The sequence below is a fragment of the Zalophus californianus genome, chromosome X, assembly GCF_009762305.2.
Source record: "Zalophus californianus isolate mZalCal1 chromosome X, mZalCal1.pri.v2, whole genome shotgun sequence".
Lineage (NCBI taxonomy): Eukaryota > Metazoa > Chordata > Mammalia > Carnivora > Otariidae > Zalophus > Zalophus californianus.
Window position 1 is genome coordinate 102,792,057 of NC_045612.1, and position 16,790 is coordinate 102,808,846.

The window sequence follows — 16,790 nt, forward strand, 5'->3', positions numbered from 1 at the left end:
AGAGACCATCAAACAAGTCTTAGTAAGTTTGAAAAAACTGAAATCAAGCATCTTTTCTGACCACAATGGTCTGAAACTAGAAATCCGTTACAAGAAAATAGGAAAATCCGCAAATGGGTGATTAAACAATATCCTTCTGAACAACCAGTGGATCAAAAAGAGAGAAATAAAAAAAATACCTTGAGACAAATGCAAGTGGAAACAACGTAACCAAAAGTTATGGAACCCAGCAAAAGCAGTTCAAAGAGGGAGTTCATTGCAATAAATACCTACATCAAGACACAAGGAAAGTCTCAACTCTCAGCTCAAGGAACTAGAAAGAGTCCAAAGTTAATGGACAACATCTGCAAATCATCAACACAATAAAGGATGAAAATCATATATAATCATCTCAGTAGAGGAAGAAAAAGCATTTGACAAAATTCCATATTCATCCATGATAAAAACTATCAGAAAGTGGGCACAGAGGGAACATACATCAACATCATAGAGGCCATATATAACATGCCCACAGCTAACATCATATTCCACAGTGAAAACCGAAAGCTGTTCTTCTAAAATCGGGAACAAGACAAGCATGCCCACTCTGAACCACTTCGATTCGACATAGTATTGGAAATCCTAGCCAAAACAATCCCATAACAAAAAGAAATACAAGGCTTCCAAATCATAAAGAAGAAAAATTCAATTTACAGATGAAGTGTTTCATATACAGAAAACCCTGTAGACTCCACCAAAAAACTGTTCGAATAAATGAATTCAGTAAAGTTGCAGGATACAAAATCAATATACAGAAATCTGCTGTTTCTTTAATAACGAACTATGAGAAAGAGAAATTAAAACAACAATCTCATTTACATCAAAAAGAAAGAAAATACCTGGGAATACATTAAATTAAGACAGTGGAAGACCTGTACGGTGAAAACTATCAGACATTGATAAAAGAATTTGAAGAAGATGCTAAAAAATGCAAAGATATTTTGTGCTCACGGATTAGAAGAATACTGTTAAAATGCCCATCCTACCCGAAGCAATCTACAGAGTTAATGCAATCCTTATCAAAATTCCAATGGCATTTTTCACAGAAAGAGAACAAACATTCCTAAAACGGGTCTGGAACCAAAGAAGACCCCCAGTAGCCAAAGCAATCTTGAGAAAGAAGAACAAAGCTGGAGGCATCATGCTTCCTGATCTCAAACTGTATCACAAAGCCACACTAGTCCAAAAAATGTGGTATTGACAATTAAAAACAGAAACATCAACGGAACAGAGTAAAAAGCCCAGAAATAAACCCATGCATATATAATCAATTTATTTACAACAGAGGAGCCAAGAATACAAAGTGGGGAAAGGGTAGTCTTTTCAATGAATGATGTTGGGAAAACTAGCTATCCACATGCAAAAGGATGAAACAACACCACTATCTTATACCATATACAAAACTCAAGATGGATTAAAGACTTGAACATAGAACCTGAAACCGTAAAATTCTTAGAAGACAAATAGGGGGTAAACTCCTTGCCATCCATCTCAGCAATGACTTCTTAGATTTAACAGCAAAAGCAAAGGAAACGCACACAAAAATAAACAAGTAAGACTCCATTAAACCGAAAACATTTGTAAATCCTGTGGTAAGAGAGTATTACCCGAAATATGTGAACTCCTGTAACTCAATAGAAAAAAAAAAATCTGATTTTAAAATAGAAGAGCTGAATAGACATTTTACAGTGTTTATGTCCAAAAGGCACATGCTTCCTGATCTCAAACAGATGGCCAAGAGGTACATGAAAAAGCACTCAACATCACTAAATCGTCAGGGAAATGCAAATCCAAACCACAATGAGATTTCACCTCACGCCTGTTAGAACGGCTAGTATCAAAAAGACAAGAGATAAAAGGGGTTGGTGAGAATGTGGAGAAAAGGGGACCCCTGGGCATTATTGAAGGACTAGAAATTGGTGCAGCCACTATGGAAAACAGTATGGAGGCTCCTCAGAACATTAAAAGTTAAAGTACCACATGATCCAGCCATTCCAGTTCTGGTACTTATCTGAGGGAAGCATAACCACTATCTCAAAAAGATATCTGCACCCCCATGTTTACTGCAGCATTATTTATAATAGCCAAGACATGGCATCAACCTTAGTGCCCAGTGACAGAAATGGATAAAGAAAATGTGATGTACATATTCAATGAAATATTAAGCCATCAAAGAGAATAAAATCCTGCCATTTGTGACAACATGGATGGACCTTGAGGGCATGATGCTAAGTTAGAGAACAATAAACACATGATCTCACTTATATGTGAACTCTTAAAAAAAAAAAAAAAAAGGAAACTCAGATACAGAGAACCAGATTAGCGGTGGCCATAGGCAGGGGGTGGGCAAAATGGGTGAAGTTGGTCAAAAGGTAGAAACTTCCATTTGTAAGTAATTTGGGGGAGGTAATGTACAGCATGGAGACTATAGTTAACAGTACTGTATTGTATATTTCAAAGTGGCTAAAAAAATACACAGCTATTTTGGTGGTGAATGTTAACTACACTTATTGTAGTCATCAGTTTGCAATATGTGCATATTTCAAATCATTATGTTGCACACCTAAAACTAATAGAATGTTGTATGCCAATAAAAATAAATGTAAAAGAATATTGGCTACTAATTTCAGTATCTTTCACCATCCTTCAACACTGGCCAGCCAACCATCAGCATCATCATTGGATACCAAAATATATTTAAAAACTTTGTACACAAAGCAATTTTATGTCAAATTGAGACCAGCTGCCCTGAAGCATAATTTTTAAAAGTGATTAAAGCCACATATCAAATACTGGATACATTATTTTTCTTTTGAAAAACTGGAGAAGGGCAGGAAAAATAGAAGTAATAAGGTAATCATACATCATTTTGGAAACTGATTCAAGACAATATGATTTAGATTAGTAATCCAAAGAAAAATAATGGGCATAGTTGCTTATATTTACAGCCCCCCTTTGCAGAGAAAATAATTTTTTAATACATAGCTCCTATTTCATAAAGAGAAAAGTAGTTTGCTTAGGTGTCAGCAAAATCACAAGAATAAGGATTTGGGGGTCTTTTTAGCATACGCTACATTGGTTCTGGCTCAAGTCTGTTTGTTTGTTTGTTTGTTTTTTAAGAGAGAGAGATAGCACATGATTGGGGGTGGGGAGCAGAGGGAAAGAGAATCTCAAGCAGGCTCTATGCCCGGCACAGAGCCCGACACAGGGCTCGATCTCACGACCCTGACATCACGACCTGAACTGCAATCAAGAGTCGGACACCTAACCGACTGAGCCACCCAGGTGCCCCTGAAGTCCCTTTTTAAGCAAGTAGAACCATTATCATTTCAGTCTCGGAATGGGAATTGAGTCAGATAGGATATCATCGCTTCAAGTAAGCCTAAAACCACGGTGAGTTTCAGAAGACTTTAAAGAATATCTTGCCCACAGCAAACCACTCCATTTCTTTTTTTCTCAGATGAAATGGTGTCATCTCACTTCTTTTTTCTTCACTGAGCAGCATCTCATGTTATGCTACATCAGGGTACTCTTTTAACTTGATCCTGTCTTATTCATTTTTTTTAAATGTTTCCATCATTTCGTTGGACCAACTTCAGACAAGCTGTGGAAGCTATGGTTATGATTCAAAAAGGATTTCTGGGGGGCATGTTTGTGGCAATCACCTTGGAGTAGAATCTCATTGAAGGATTAACATTAAAGTACTGTCATTAATTAAGTATGAAATCCCTTGACCATTAGCAATTTGCTATTCGAGCAGGCAGTGAATTGGTGAAGTAGGAATAAGGGCTGGCCAAATTCCTAGTGTGTACAATTGGGACTGAATATTTTCTTGTTAAATAAATAGGTTTTTTTTTTTTTTCTGGGGGCGGTGAACTTGTGGGCACAGGTATTATTAGAGTTAAATACATTGCTGGGTTGCCTGTTGTAGCTACACATCAGTATATGATTAGAAAACCCATAAATATTGGTTTCTTTCTGGTTTGACGTCTTACAACAGAATGTATCGGTCACCTATTGCCGTGTGACAAAATAATTACAAAATTCTCCAGTTACATATTTCTCATTTACGCATGTCTTGGTTGGCTGGAATTCTGCTGCAGCTCATCTAGGCTTGACTCCAGGTTGTGGGTTGGGTTAGGTCTCTTCCGCCTACCTCATCCTTCTTGGATCAGCAGGCTGTCTGGGCAATGTGCTCCTTTTAGCACCTAGGCACAAGAAGACAAGCCAAACCACCTAAGGACGTTACAAACCTCTCCCTCTATCTGCTAACGTTCCATTGGCCAAAGCAGGTCACATGACCTGGTCCCAATTCCTGCATGACGGATGCATACTCTCCCCAATACTTGGCCACTCCGTTTTGTCTACACTCACCTTCTTGGTGTTTGAGCAAGCCAGTCACACTCCCCTCTCAGAGTCTTGGCATTTGCTGTTCTCCCCTATATATACGTGGGTCACACTCGTGGACCTTGTGAGACTTACAGATGATAGATTGTCTGTAAAGATGAACTTGGTTGATATCATTAAGTTTATGCTTTCAAGTTTGATCCTTGAAATAATTCAGGTAGAGGAATGCCAGTCCCATCACTGAACTGTGTTTGAATCTTAACACACTACAATTCAGTTCCTAGAGCTCCAGTATGATGTAATTAAACTGTCAGAAATTTTAACATGGTTGCTCATGAATGTCTCTGTTGGTTCTGATTTATTCTGTAAGGCATACTATTGCTAAAGCAGACTTACTGCCATTAAAAATGCCTCATGTTCCACAACTTGGCAAAATTTGCATCCGTAATGGAACAAGGAGCTATAATCATCCCTGCAGTTGTCAGGATTCTGTTCCTCCTGGCAATATTTCATTCATTCCAACCTCACCAGATAACGGTGCTTTAAACTCACAGGAAAAAACTAAAGATGCTCTATTTCATGTTTTCATTTCTAGAGGCATAAATAGAAGCAAGTCGTGTGTGTGTGTGTGGATTGGTAGGTAGATACCGCAACTTCTTTTTCTATCTTGTGATCTTAACTTTTCAGCACTTATTTCTTGTCCTTAGTATTTGAAAGAGGTTTTCTGTGGTATGTTACCATGAGACTCAAAGACGGAGAGGTTTTCTGTCTATCCTAGGTCCGTAAGCCCTCCACTGTAATGATGACATTCAGCCTTCTCTCCACCTCGGATGCGATTTTTGTCTTAGTGGTGAACGTCACATCAAGGATTCCTTTAGCTTACACTTTTAAAAACAAAGATGAGAACTTATTAATAAATGCAGGACTATAATCACAGATGAAAATCCAAGTGGCACCGATGAAAGGACATGACAAGCATACTTAAGTCATTAAATCACTGGCTGCCCAGTCATTTCCAAGTCAGATGTGAACCTGAGGTTGTCCTTAAGCATTTTCATTACTGTTGATTTGCCAAAGCAAGGTCTTGTTTTCGACAGAAGTGACAATGTACTGAACAAATAGAGCTGGAAGTTAATATTATAAAAAATTAGTTTCCAGAGACCTTCAAAGTACTTTTGTTTCCAGTGAAGAAATTTGTCCCTTACTGCAAATGCTGTTTGAGGTGTGTCTGTAACACATCCTTCATCAGTAGAGACACACAGATCAACAGAATCTACAAGTGGACTCCCACTCCCAGAGGAGGACCATCCCTCCCTGAATTCCTTTTTGTCCAAAACCTCCTTCTGCCCTCACATAAAGAGTTTCTCAATCATGAAGAAAAAAGTTTCCCCTTGATAAGCCTCCAAAAACATGATGATGATGAAGTCGCCCCATGTAACAAAGAGGAAAGGAACCTTCCTCCACAGAATCCCCCATATCCACAGTCCTTTGAAACTTAATCTTTACCTATCCCATTAGACTTCAAAGGTACTTGAGTTTTGTTTGTATTTGTGGTTAAATGTCAAAGGAAAGAGTGGGGAAAACACCTCTGTGGTTGCCACTCCTTCCGTACCTTCATCAAGTGAGGGCAAAATGTCACATACTCACTTCCTTTTGTGTTGACGAGACACACTGGAAGTTTCTAATCGGTTTTTTTTATTACAAGGGAAAAACGGTTCACGTCTACTAACGGGGCATAAGAAACTTACGTCAACTTTATCTTAACTTCTGGAGAGAGACACCGTTTTCTTCAAAGACAAGGGCATAAATCAATCCCTGCATGGAATTCTTCTTCCCGTGAAGTAGTCATTCCCTAATTATTCAGCCTTGATGGGTTAATTTTATTTGTGCTATTTCCGAGCAAGTGGAAATGAATTTATAATGACTTTTTAAATGTGATCGTGGGCTTTTTCCTCTAGTTTCTCTCCGTTTTCCTTAAGCGTAACGTGCCATTGTTTGTGCTTGCTTTCGTTAAGGTGAGGAAGACCTGCTCAGTCCTCCCCAGGACACAAGCGCAGGGTTAGAGGAAGTGATGGAACAACTCAACAACTCCTTCCCTAGTTCCAGAGGTAAGCTCCATGATGTGCAAGTAACTCAAGCCTACTGGAATGAGGCCTCCCGTTTCCACACCCAACTAGCCTGTGTATTTTCCGTGTTTAAATGAGCACGTGCTGACAGAGTGCCACGTGGGGATCGTTGTGGGAAGCGGGTATCTTTCAGGGCTCAGTTCTGTTTTGGATGACCAAATTGACTGGTTTGGGATTCTCGTTGAATTCAGATACCTATAGAATTTAGATGCCTCTAGAAGGAAGAATATTATTGTATACCTTTACTACCTTTGTGCATTAGTCTGAAGAGTTAATTATGAGATCGGTTTTACTTAAGAGCAATGATGCTGTGACTTTGAGAGACAAAGAACTTCATGCCCTGATGGCACCTTTGCCTGGGACACACACACACCACACGATACAGTGAAATCTAGAACGTGTCTAGTATACGGTGGTGGTGGGGACTTGGACTTCTGCTGCCCTTGATATTTAAAAATTGTATCTTACCCCATTATTTAAATATAGGTACAATTAAATCTTTATATACTAGTCTGTTGTTGTTGGTTTCACTGCCATAGATGGAATACGATCTTTGCAAAGAAAGACATTAGTAATATGAATGCCCTTATTGCCCGCCATACCTTTGCCCGTGTGTATTTTTCCCCTCATATAAAAGCAGCATTTTACCCCACTAGCCAGTATGAGCTTCACATGTCTTAGTTCATCCAAGGAGGTTTCGCTCCCATTGTTAGCACTTTGGAATATTTATGTTCATTTATTGCTCTGACATAAAACAGAGTCACTAACCCACCTGCCTTGAGTGAATAAAAAGAACGGCAGCAGCCGCCTATAAGCAAATGGAGGGAAAACCTAGACAAGCCAAAGGGGAGAACACAAGTCTTTGTGGCCAGTAACTGGCACCCCTCATGGGCAGCCCCAGAGGGAAGGGCGGCCAAGAGTCTGGCTATTTGTTCCTCTCCATAAGAGCAATGAGGAGGCTGTCGGGAGTCATGGGTTTTTCCTATCTTTCTGTTCCGTGTCAGCTAACAACGGCCGTTTCCGAGCTGCTTGATGTATGAGCAAACACTGTGTGGTGCTCATTAAAAGCAGTACCGTTCTCCTAGAGCGTTGCTAAGGAACCATCAGGGAAGCTAATTTTAAATGTCTGCACCAGCCATGTTTTCACTGCTGAGTGCCTCTGATGTGTTGATTTTAACACCTAAGAACCTTCTCTGTCTTCCCTCCACCCCCACGTCCCCCACCTGCCACCCTCAGTCTCCATCACGACTCTCTCGGCTGTCTTCTCTACCCGGATGCCATGGTTCAGGAGAAGACCACGTGCTGGTTGGACAGATATCAGATGCTCTCCCCTTTCTCCTGTCAGCTTCTACGAGCGCCTACTATGGTACTAGTGGAGGCTTAGGGATGCAAACAAGGACGGCCCGATTCCTTGCCTTCAAGGGGCTTATGGTCAACTGAGGATGTAGATTTCCAGAGTTCCCACTACAGTATAGTATTGTTGCTGTACTGGACAGGGCTAGGACATGAGTGAATCTCAGAAGCACCCTTTGACCTAAATAGGAGGGGTTCACCTTAGGCACAGCAAGGGTCTTCTTCAAGATGACACAGCTAGAACTTTGGGCCCCCCATGTAGCACATAGTTCCAGTGGCCCCAGCCTATCCCTTGAAGGTCACAGATGGATATCTCATCCCAGCGCCTTCACACACAAGCTTGTGTGCCTGCTCTGTGAGAAGTTAGTGGCTGCCATGTTGACACCCTGGGCTTTGCTTTTCTTTTCTTTCCCATCTGAACAACTAGAGTATAGCGCATAAGAAGCTACAGCACGGCTCGTGACTCTGCTCGTGACCCATCCTCATTATCTTTAGGGGAAAGGTCTTTGCGCCCTCCCCCTGCATCCCCCTTATAGTCCCTGAAGCTGGATACCACATGGGTATGGAAGAAGCCACCTAGAAGAGGAGAAGGAGACTGCTGATATGTTTGGCAGTTAGCATCTCTGATGTTAAATTCACTTGTGTGATGTTGATTTACTTATATGGAAACTTGGGGAACTTCAGGCCACCTGGATAGTATTTACTAAATCCACACTTACGGAAGCATACCTTCCCCTGAGTGCTAATTTGAGTTCTCAAATAGGGGATAAGGAGGCTTTGTCTGACCAATTCCATTAACTGAGTTCCTACTTCTTCAGCCTACTACTGACAATTTATTTTCCTGAGGAAAACAATCAGGATCTGGCTATTCTTTTCTGTGATGCTATTACCTTGACACTTTTTTTTCTTTTTTTGTTTAAACTACTTCCTGACAAATTAGGCCTTAAAATTGGGCCTTTACTATTCTGCACCCAATTCCAATGTGTGGGAGCTTTTCCCACAGCACCAAGCAATTCCGACACCAGCTGGGTGCCCTAGAATCCAACTCATTTCCAGACACCCGTCTACCTGGAGAGAGTATCAGAGTCCACAGCTTGAGGGCTCAGTCCCCCAAGACCGCCCCCACTTTACTTCAGAGACCAGTTGCAAGACCAGTTTATTGCCTGGGCTCCTGACCCCCATGCTAAAGACTTAAAGGTTCCAACGACCCCCTTTCTTCAGTTCAATCACTTTGCTACAGCAGCTCACAGAACTCAGAAATGTTTTCCTTACCAGATCACCCTGTACTCTGAAAGGATAGAACTCAGGAACAGCCAGATAGAAGAGATATGTAGGGCAAGGTAAGGGCGGGGGAGGGTGCGGAGCTGCCTGCCATGCTCCCTCCAGGTGTGCTGCCCTCCCAGCACATCCATGTCTTCACCAACCTGGAAGCTCTCCCTGCCCAGTCCTTTTGGGTTTTTCGGGAGGCCTCGTTGACATGGGTGTGATTGATTAAATCATTGGCCATTGGTGATTACACTCAGTCTCCAGCCCCCCTTTCTGTCTCCTGAGGTCATGGGGGTAGGGCTCAAAGTTCCAACCCTCTAAACCCACAGTTGGCTCCCCTGGCACCCAGCTCCTAAGTGTGCCTATGCGTTTTCCAAGACTTGCCTCATTAACATTACAAAAGATACCTTGCTGCCTCTTTTCACAAGAAATTCCAAAGGTTTTAGGAGCTCTGTGACCTCAAAGGGGATTAAGACCTAATATATATTTCTTAATTCTAAATCACAATCACAATCACAATTCTAAATCACCCTTTTCTCCTCAAATTCAAATGGATAAAAAGTCTCATCGTTGTAAAAATAGAATGAAAAATATATAGATGGTAGGGTTTAGTGGGAGCATCTTACCAATCGGGAGGTATGTTAGGTTGATATTAAACAGAAAATTTTGAGTCCCAAACATCTTAGGCTTACAGACCATCCAAAAAGGAAGGGCCCTGAAAGGTCCTTTTAGCATTTCTGAGGACCCAAACTGTGGCTTTTGACCTTTTGACCATTATCCATGCCAGGAGAAACATTTTACATCTCAAACTGGATTAAGGATATAAAATACATTGTGTGTGTGTCTGTGTATACACACACATGTATATACCCACCATGTATGTACGCCACACATGTGTCTAGTCACATACACATACAAAGATCAGAAACAAAAGATTCGTGAACCAACACTTCCTATCTCCAATTAACTCACACTGTTTCTCTATTTTATTTATTTAAAAATAAAATGCCAGTTGCAACCCACTTAGTTGATTTTCAGATCCAGTGGTTTAAAAAAATACGGATCTGACTGATCTCGGTTTTCCTTGCCCAGGTGCACATCTTTTTTAAAAAATTACATTTTTTTAAAAGTTCCACCATGGAAGTTGTTTCTGCCAAGACCTTCCTAATATCTCAGCGGACATCGTGCTTTTAATCTAAGTCTGCCGCCCATGTTCCCATTGCTGTGTTAGAAAGAATGAAGTTCACAGTTGCTACAGCTGTTTCGGACAGCTGTTTGCGTAACTCAAAACAGATGTCAGAGCCAGAGGTCTGACATTTAGTGGAAATGTGCTATTAAATACCACCTCATGGTTTACTTAACTCTGCTAGATAATTGCCCACAGAGGAAAAGACTTTTTAAATAAAATATTATGCTTTTCACACATGTAAAGTGTATCAATAGGGAAGTTTTGCATTTTAAATGTACAACTTTTTTGTTACCCTTTGCCAGTCTTGACTTCAGGCTCAAGTCCTAAGGTATCAGCTAATCTTCCCCTTGCATTTTCACTCCCAAGCCCCTGGAAGCCAGAAGCGCCTTATTCATGGCCATTCGGCAAGTTAAAATAAACCCCTGATCTTATCTCGCTGGCCTTGCTAAACTGTTATCCAAATTAATAAAGGGGTTGCGTGCTCCTCCCTCTAGTGAAAAACTGCTAGCCAACACTGTCCTGCATAATAGCCCCGATAAATTGCGGGGTGTTCAAGGCATGAATGTGCGTGTGTTTAGCTTTATCTGATACCTTTCCTGATTAATCTCTAGACAAAGTTATCTGCAACCACTTGAGGGATTTCAGTGGCTCACTATATATTAAACACAGAACATTAGCCAATTTCTAATCTATTTATCTACCAGTAATGTGTCCCTCTGTCTATAAACATATGTAAAAGTTGAATTCCACTGTAATAAAAGTCATTTTCTACTATAAGGCACTTTCTAAATCTCCACCCTTATTCTATAGGAACAGTACACGGGTAGAATGTGTAATAAACGTATTTTTAAAATAAACAATTTAAGTGACTTGTCCCTATGTCTGTGATAGTTTTGCATTCTGACAAAGGTATTTTCATATGTATGTGCATTTACAAAAGAAACGCTTCCATAGTCAGTGTGGTATGGTATTGGCTTCTCTAAAAGTCAGGTGCCACTGTATACCAATTAGTGAACACTAAGATCCAAGATAAGCTCTTAGTGCAACAGGACAATTCAAAACACAGCAAACGGTGCTTTTCTATTTCTATTGTCTGTACAATGTCTTACCTAGTGACCTGTGCCATATTATTTTTCTCCCCAACATCCATGCCATCCTCTCTCATATGACCCCCCCTCTCCATAAAGCCCACAGACATTCTGTTAACTGCCTCTAAATTAGCCACCCAACAGCAGTGCAAAATGTGCCATGTTCTAAAATGCAAGTCTTATCTGTGGTTCTTTTATGGAAGAACTGCATCAAGACAAGATCACGTGTCCCCTTTCGGGAACCACTCTGTTTCCTGTCAGCTTCCATCAATTTTGAGCTGTTATTCCTTTACACCAGGGGCCAACAAACTGTGGCCCAGGAGCCAACTGTGGCCCACTACCTGTTTTTAAGTCTTGTTAGAACCTAGCCACCCCCATTCATTTACACATTGCCGATGGTTGCTTTCTCACCCCAAGGAGGGGGTGCTTGTGGCAAAGTTGAACAGTTGCTATAGGGAGCGTGTGGCTTGCAAAGCCTAAACTGTTTACCGTCTGGCCCTTTACTCAGAAAGTTTGCCGACCCCTGCTTTACGCTGTCGTTCATTCTAGCTTGTTCCGTCCATACGGTCATACACTTCTGGGTGCCAATCAACTTTCAGCTCAACAAAACTGTGCTTTTGAATGGACTTGTGTATTTATGTCCGTGTTCACCAGACATCATACATGTTTCAATCTTCAAAGTTATAGCCATTAGAATCTTCTTTCACTTGTGATAACATAGAAATTCTAAAAAGGGACTCATTCTTCCTTAACTTTTTCAGTTAGTGAACAAAGATTAAGAAGCTACAGCTACCACCCCCCCACCCCCCACCCCCACCCCCCGCCCAAAACAGTCATGTCCTGAGATTCTAACCCTGAATAATGAATCATCTCAAGTTCCTACTGCCTGAGGAAACTTGACTTCTCCAGGCCTGACCACGCCCTGTATTCAGACACAGGGCTCCCCCAGCCTATTTCCTTCTCTTGATTCATTTCCTGACAACATACCCACATTGCCAGATGGACACCCTAAGTGAAGGTCGAAGGAAACTCATTTCCAAAGAATGTATTCATGAAATAAAACTTACCTGGCACTTGAAGCTTTTATTACTGGTAAAGAATGTTTTTAAGTGGCGCAACCAAAATAGCCTCTGTTTTGTCAGTACAGAAACTAGTCTGCGACAGTAGAAAATACTGTTTAACGTTCTTTAAACAAAAAGCAGAACTTCCTTTGGTACTGTGGTAGTGAGCTCATCGGAACCCAAGTGATGACGGCGGATTTTGAAAGAGATCAGGATTAACGTGGCTCTGGAAGGCCCACTGTACGTGAAACATGGCTTCTGAAGAAGTACCCGAAACAAAACCCAAGTCATTTGCTGCGTATTTGGCAGTGGCCAGTGGATACTGAGCTCGAATACGGCTTGGTGTAGAATAAAGACATGTAACCTTTATCACTCAGGGAACCACTAATGACATTCTGAAACTAAATCATACTGCTTTCTAACAACACTCCTTCCTGAAGCTCTTAAGTTTTAAAAATAGACCAAAGCATAAGCCAGAACAAGTTACCAGCCCTTGGCACGCAACTTAAAGGGTAACGGGCAAGGCCAGGTTGCCGCAAACACCAAAGGACTCTTGACCGTGGTCTAGTGGCTACCTGACTAATTCAATTCAACCAGCATTCATCAGCATCCCCTAGTATCGAGGTACAGGAGGTACTGGGGACACAGAAGATGGGTAAGCGATATATGGGCCCCGGCCTCAAGGACCTCACAGTCTTGTAGGGGAAGGGAATGAATTCTATGAGACAGTGTAACCACAAACAAACAAACATGAAAAAAGGACTTGATAAAGGAGTGGAAAGGAATGGATGAGTAATTCATGCTGGGATTCATCTGAGCTATTAAGAATGAACTGATGTTCTCCTCCCTCCCCTTTTTCCTTTCATCTGGTATGGGCCTACCACTGGCAACACCCACAACTAAGGAGCCAGTACCCCTTTTTCTCTCTTTCCCCTGGTTTGAGGAGCATCATGAATATCTTGACCATGCTTATATGATCAAGCATGCAGTTTTTATACTTTTTAAAAAAGATTTATGTATTTCAGAGAGAGAGAGAGTAGGGGGTGGGCAGAGGGAGAGGGGAGAGAGAATCCCAAGCAGACTCCATGCTGCACACAGAGCCCGACGCGGAACTCGACCCCGAGACCCTGAGATCACGAACTGAGCCAAAACCGAGTGTCAGACGCTCAACCAATTGAGCCCCCAGGCGCCCCTGCAGTTTTTATACTTCTAAGAAATCTGACTCACTTGGGAAAATTCAGAAGGAAGGAAAAGAGGGAGGGAGGGAGAGTCCTACTTAGAAAACCTTTCAATGTATCCTAGAAGTTTTAGACCCCGAACTTGAATTGTGAAAGATTGCTTTGGAATAGTAGGGCCATACTTCTTTGGTCTGGACGAGCAGTCCTCGCATTGTTCCGGGGTGCTTTAGTCCTTGCAGCCGCTGAGCATGGGGGGCCCTGGGGGGGGGCAGTCAGGAGATGCTGTACAGGGTCTCCCACAGCTCTGTTTTTATCTGCTCAAGTCAGAGTCTGAAAACCAGTATTTCACTTGAAGGCCCTGGTGATGAGAGGAAATTGCAAGCCCCAGACATGCTAGGTATGGTCAGAGGTCCCTAGTGTTCTGTCCAATTATAAATATTACCATAGAAAACTTGACCAGAACCTGCTTTTCAAAAATAAATAAATGCATACAGTCGGAGGATTCGCTAAAATAAACAAGGCCAGTGGGTCTTTAGCCATCAACTCTCAAGGTTCCTGGTATCTGTTGAATTAGGAGAAGGAAATTGAGGGTTCGTTCCTGGATCTGTCTCTGTGGCTTGCCCCTTAGTGAGACTCATCTCCTTCCCCTCCTCTTTTTTTTTTTTTTTTTCCTATTTTCTCAAATGCCCCCAGTCTCATCCTGGGCATGCTCAGCTTCTACCAGATAGAAGGAGTTCTCCCAAGGGGGTGGAGTCCCGCCTCTGTGGCGTTTCGCCTTGTATTTGGGGTGCAGACTTTTGGCACACACATCCGTTCCCGTTTATGTTTCGGTGTATTGTCCAGCTGAGAGTGAAGAGCTTGAGATTTTTGGACATTAAGCTTGAGGTTCTAAAGTTGTCCTTGAAAAACAATGCTCAATTTGTCAGATTCCTCCGCTGTACCAGCTTTCATCCAGTTGAACACATGAACTCTATGGATTCTGTAAGTTATGTCTCCTAGATCATGTTACCTGTTTTACACTGATTTTAAGTGTATGTAAAGGTTATTTGACTGGATGTGTCCTTCGGGTTTGTTTGTTTGTTTCTGGTTGTTGTTGTTGTTGTTGTTGTTGTTTTCCAGAAGGGAATAAATGAATTGTCATCTCAACCTTTGTTTGGTAAAAGCAGCAAAATTGGTATGAAACTGTATATTTATGCATTTTTTTTTCCTTTCTGATATCTCTGCCTCTTCCTCTCTCCATTATTAAAGGAAGAAATACCCCTGGGAAGCCAATGAGAGAGGTTAGTGAGACTCAGGCTCACAGCCACGGCTTCTGTGTGTCTCATCGCGCTTTCTGTGTTTGGCGTTTGTGTAAGAATTGTGTGTGTGCACGCGCATGTATGTACTACATGTGTCATCATGTCAGGATGGTAGTCACCTCTCCACTTGCAGCTCATGAAGAACATTCTTCAAATGTTCATTGCCATTGTCATCACCATGACGATAGGACCAGGGGTTGGGGAGCAGGAATCTCTATAAAATGGCAACCCTTGGTAGTCCCTAGGTCGTTAGCGTGCAGTTCATCATCTGTTGCCATTTGTAACGCAAACAAAACCCTCAACGTAAATTTAGCCTCAAACAGAACTGAGGAGTCCTCAAGTTTCTGTGTACTTTCAGGACCCTAGCATTTTTCTGCCAGTGCCCTGGGTTTTTTATTCTTCTGGAATGACTTCATTTTGTTTTTATTTTCTTTTTTCCTCATTCCTACACTCCTTTCCCACTCCAGCTAACATTTTTTTTTTTTGAGCACTTATTGTGCCAAGCACGGTTGTAAGCACTTGCCATCTTTTTCATGAGGTAATCTTCATGCCAAACCTAAGAGGTAGGTACTCTTATTAACCCCATTTTACAAACAGGGAAACTGAGTCAGTGAGAAAGTAAGCAGTGTGTTCAAGGTGACAGAGCCAGAATTTGAATCCAGGCAGTCAGGGTCCAGAGCCACACTCTTCTGAATTGCCACCTGAGAAAATGGTGTCCAAAAGGCTCGCATCACGTCAGCTAGCCCTGTAGAAAAGCGCTCTGTTCTCGCTTGACCTTTGGAAACCCGGATAGAGCATAACAAGTCAGGGATAAAAATTGAATGTTGGAGTCCTGAGGGTGTTTTTAAGTGCCTATTTGTGGGATAAAAGGGGGTAGGGTACAGTATTATCACTGAATGTGGTGTGAGGTTTTTTAGGGAAAGCTGCTGCGTACTTTTATCAAAAAGAGCGTCTGAACGTTCAGTTACCTCATCAAAGGACTAGTAGATGACAGAGTGTTGAGTGACAGCCCGAGGGAAACCAGCTTGTCCTTACCAGGAGTTTAGCGTGAAGGATGGGAGAAGGAAAGCTCTTCCATGGGTGGCCGTAACATCTATCCTGGGAGACGGGTTGGACGGGGAGGGAGTGCGGACATGAGAAGATTCTAGATCCGCAGCAACAGGCTAGACGAGAGTAGGCTCAGATTCATTTGAACATAAGGAGCCATACCGAAAGTCTGCCAACACCAGGCCAGGCAAGTGTAATGACTTTAATGATCCTTTAATGTCTGCACCAGTGCTCTCTTCCAAGGCTTAGGACACCGGGGTCCTAGGGATTGGGGAGGGGTAGGCTGGGAGGAAAAACACAGGAAACCTGAATTGGTGAAGCAGTGAATGCTCCTGACAGTTTGCCTGGCTCACGTACTTCTTATGTGAGGCTTCTTGGGTTCATTCTTATGGTAAGTGTCCCTTACAGTTTCTCTTACTGTCTTACAAAAAGCTGCACCTTAATTGTGACTGCCCTGAACATGTTTCTCTCATGCACAAATCTTAGAAAAGGCCCGCCCGTGTATCATTCAAGTCACAGAGGCCTTCGGAAACTTTATTACCTGAGCCATATTACAGTCCAGTTACGTTTCCAGAAAACCCAAGAATCAAAGTGATTTCTTTTTGTTGTTACAAAAATTACCTCAAAGTTACAGTAGATCAGGTAGTTTTTCAAAGATTAAATTATAGAGAAGAGAAACACAAATTTCACTGCACCACTCCAGCTTTGCTGTGGCCAAGTGAATGCTAACCATTTATTTGGGGACTGTACTTTAAAAAAACAAAACAAAAAAAAAAAAAATAGAGTGCCAGATTGCTA

The 16,790-nt window shown here is 41.8% G+C and overlaps 1 protein-coding gene across 6 annotated transcripts in view; it reads left to right on the plus strand.

The window, feature by feature from the left end:
- The window catches only part of DMD (dystrophin), a 2,214,577-nt gene that overhangs the window by 2,192,432 nt on the left and 5,355 nt on the right, over window positions 1-16,790 (plus strand). For 3 of the 6 annotated variants that reach the window (XM_027607980.2, XM_027607984.2, XM_027607985.2), the window contains 2 exons: window positions 6,402-6,494; window positions 14,896-14,927. In XM_027607980.2, the coding sequence (XP_027463781.1) occupies window positions 6,402-6,494; window positions 14,896-14,927 (125 nt within the window). The remainder of the gene's footprint in view (window positions 1-6,401; window positions 6,495-14,895; window positions 14,928-16,790) is intronic. The other 3 variants (XM_027607979.2, XM_027607981.2, XM_027607983.2) reach the window with 1 other exon arrangement.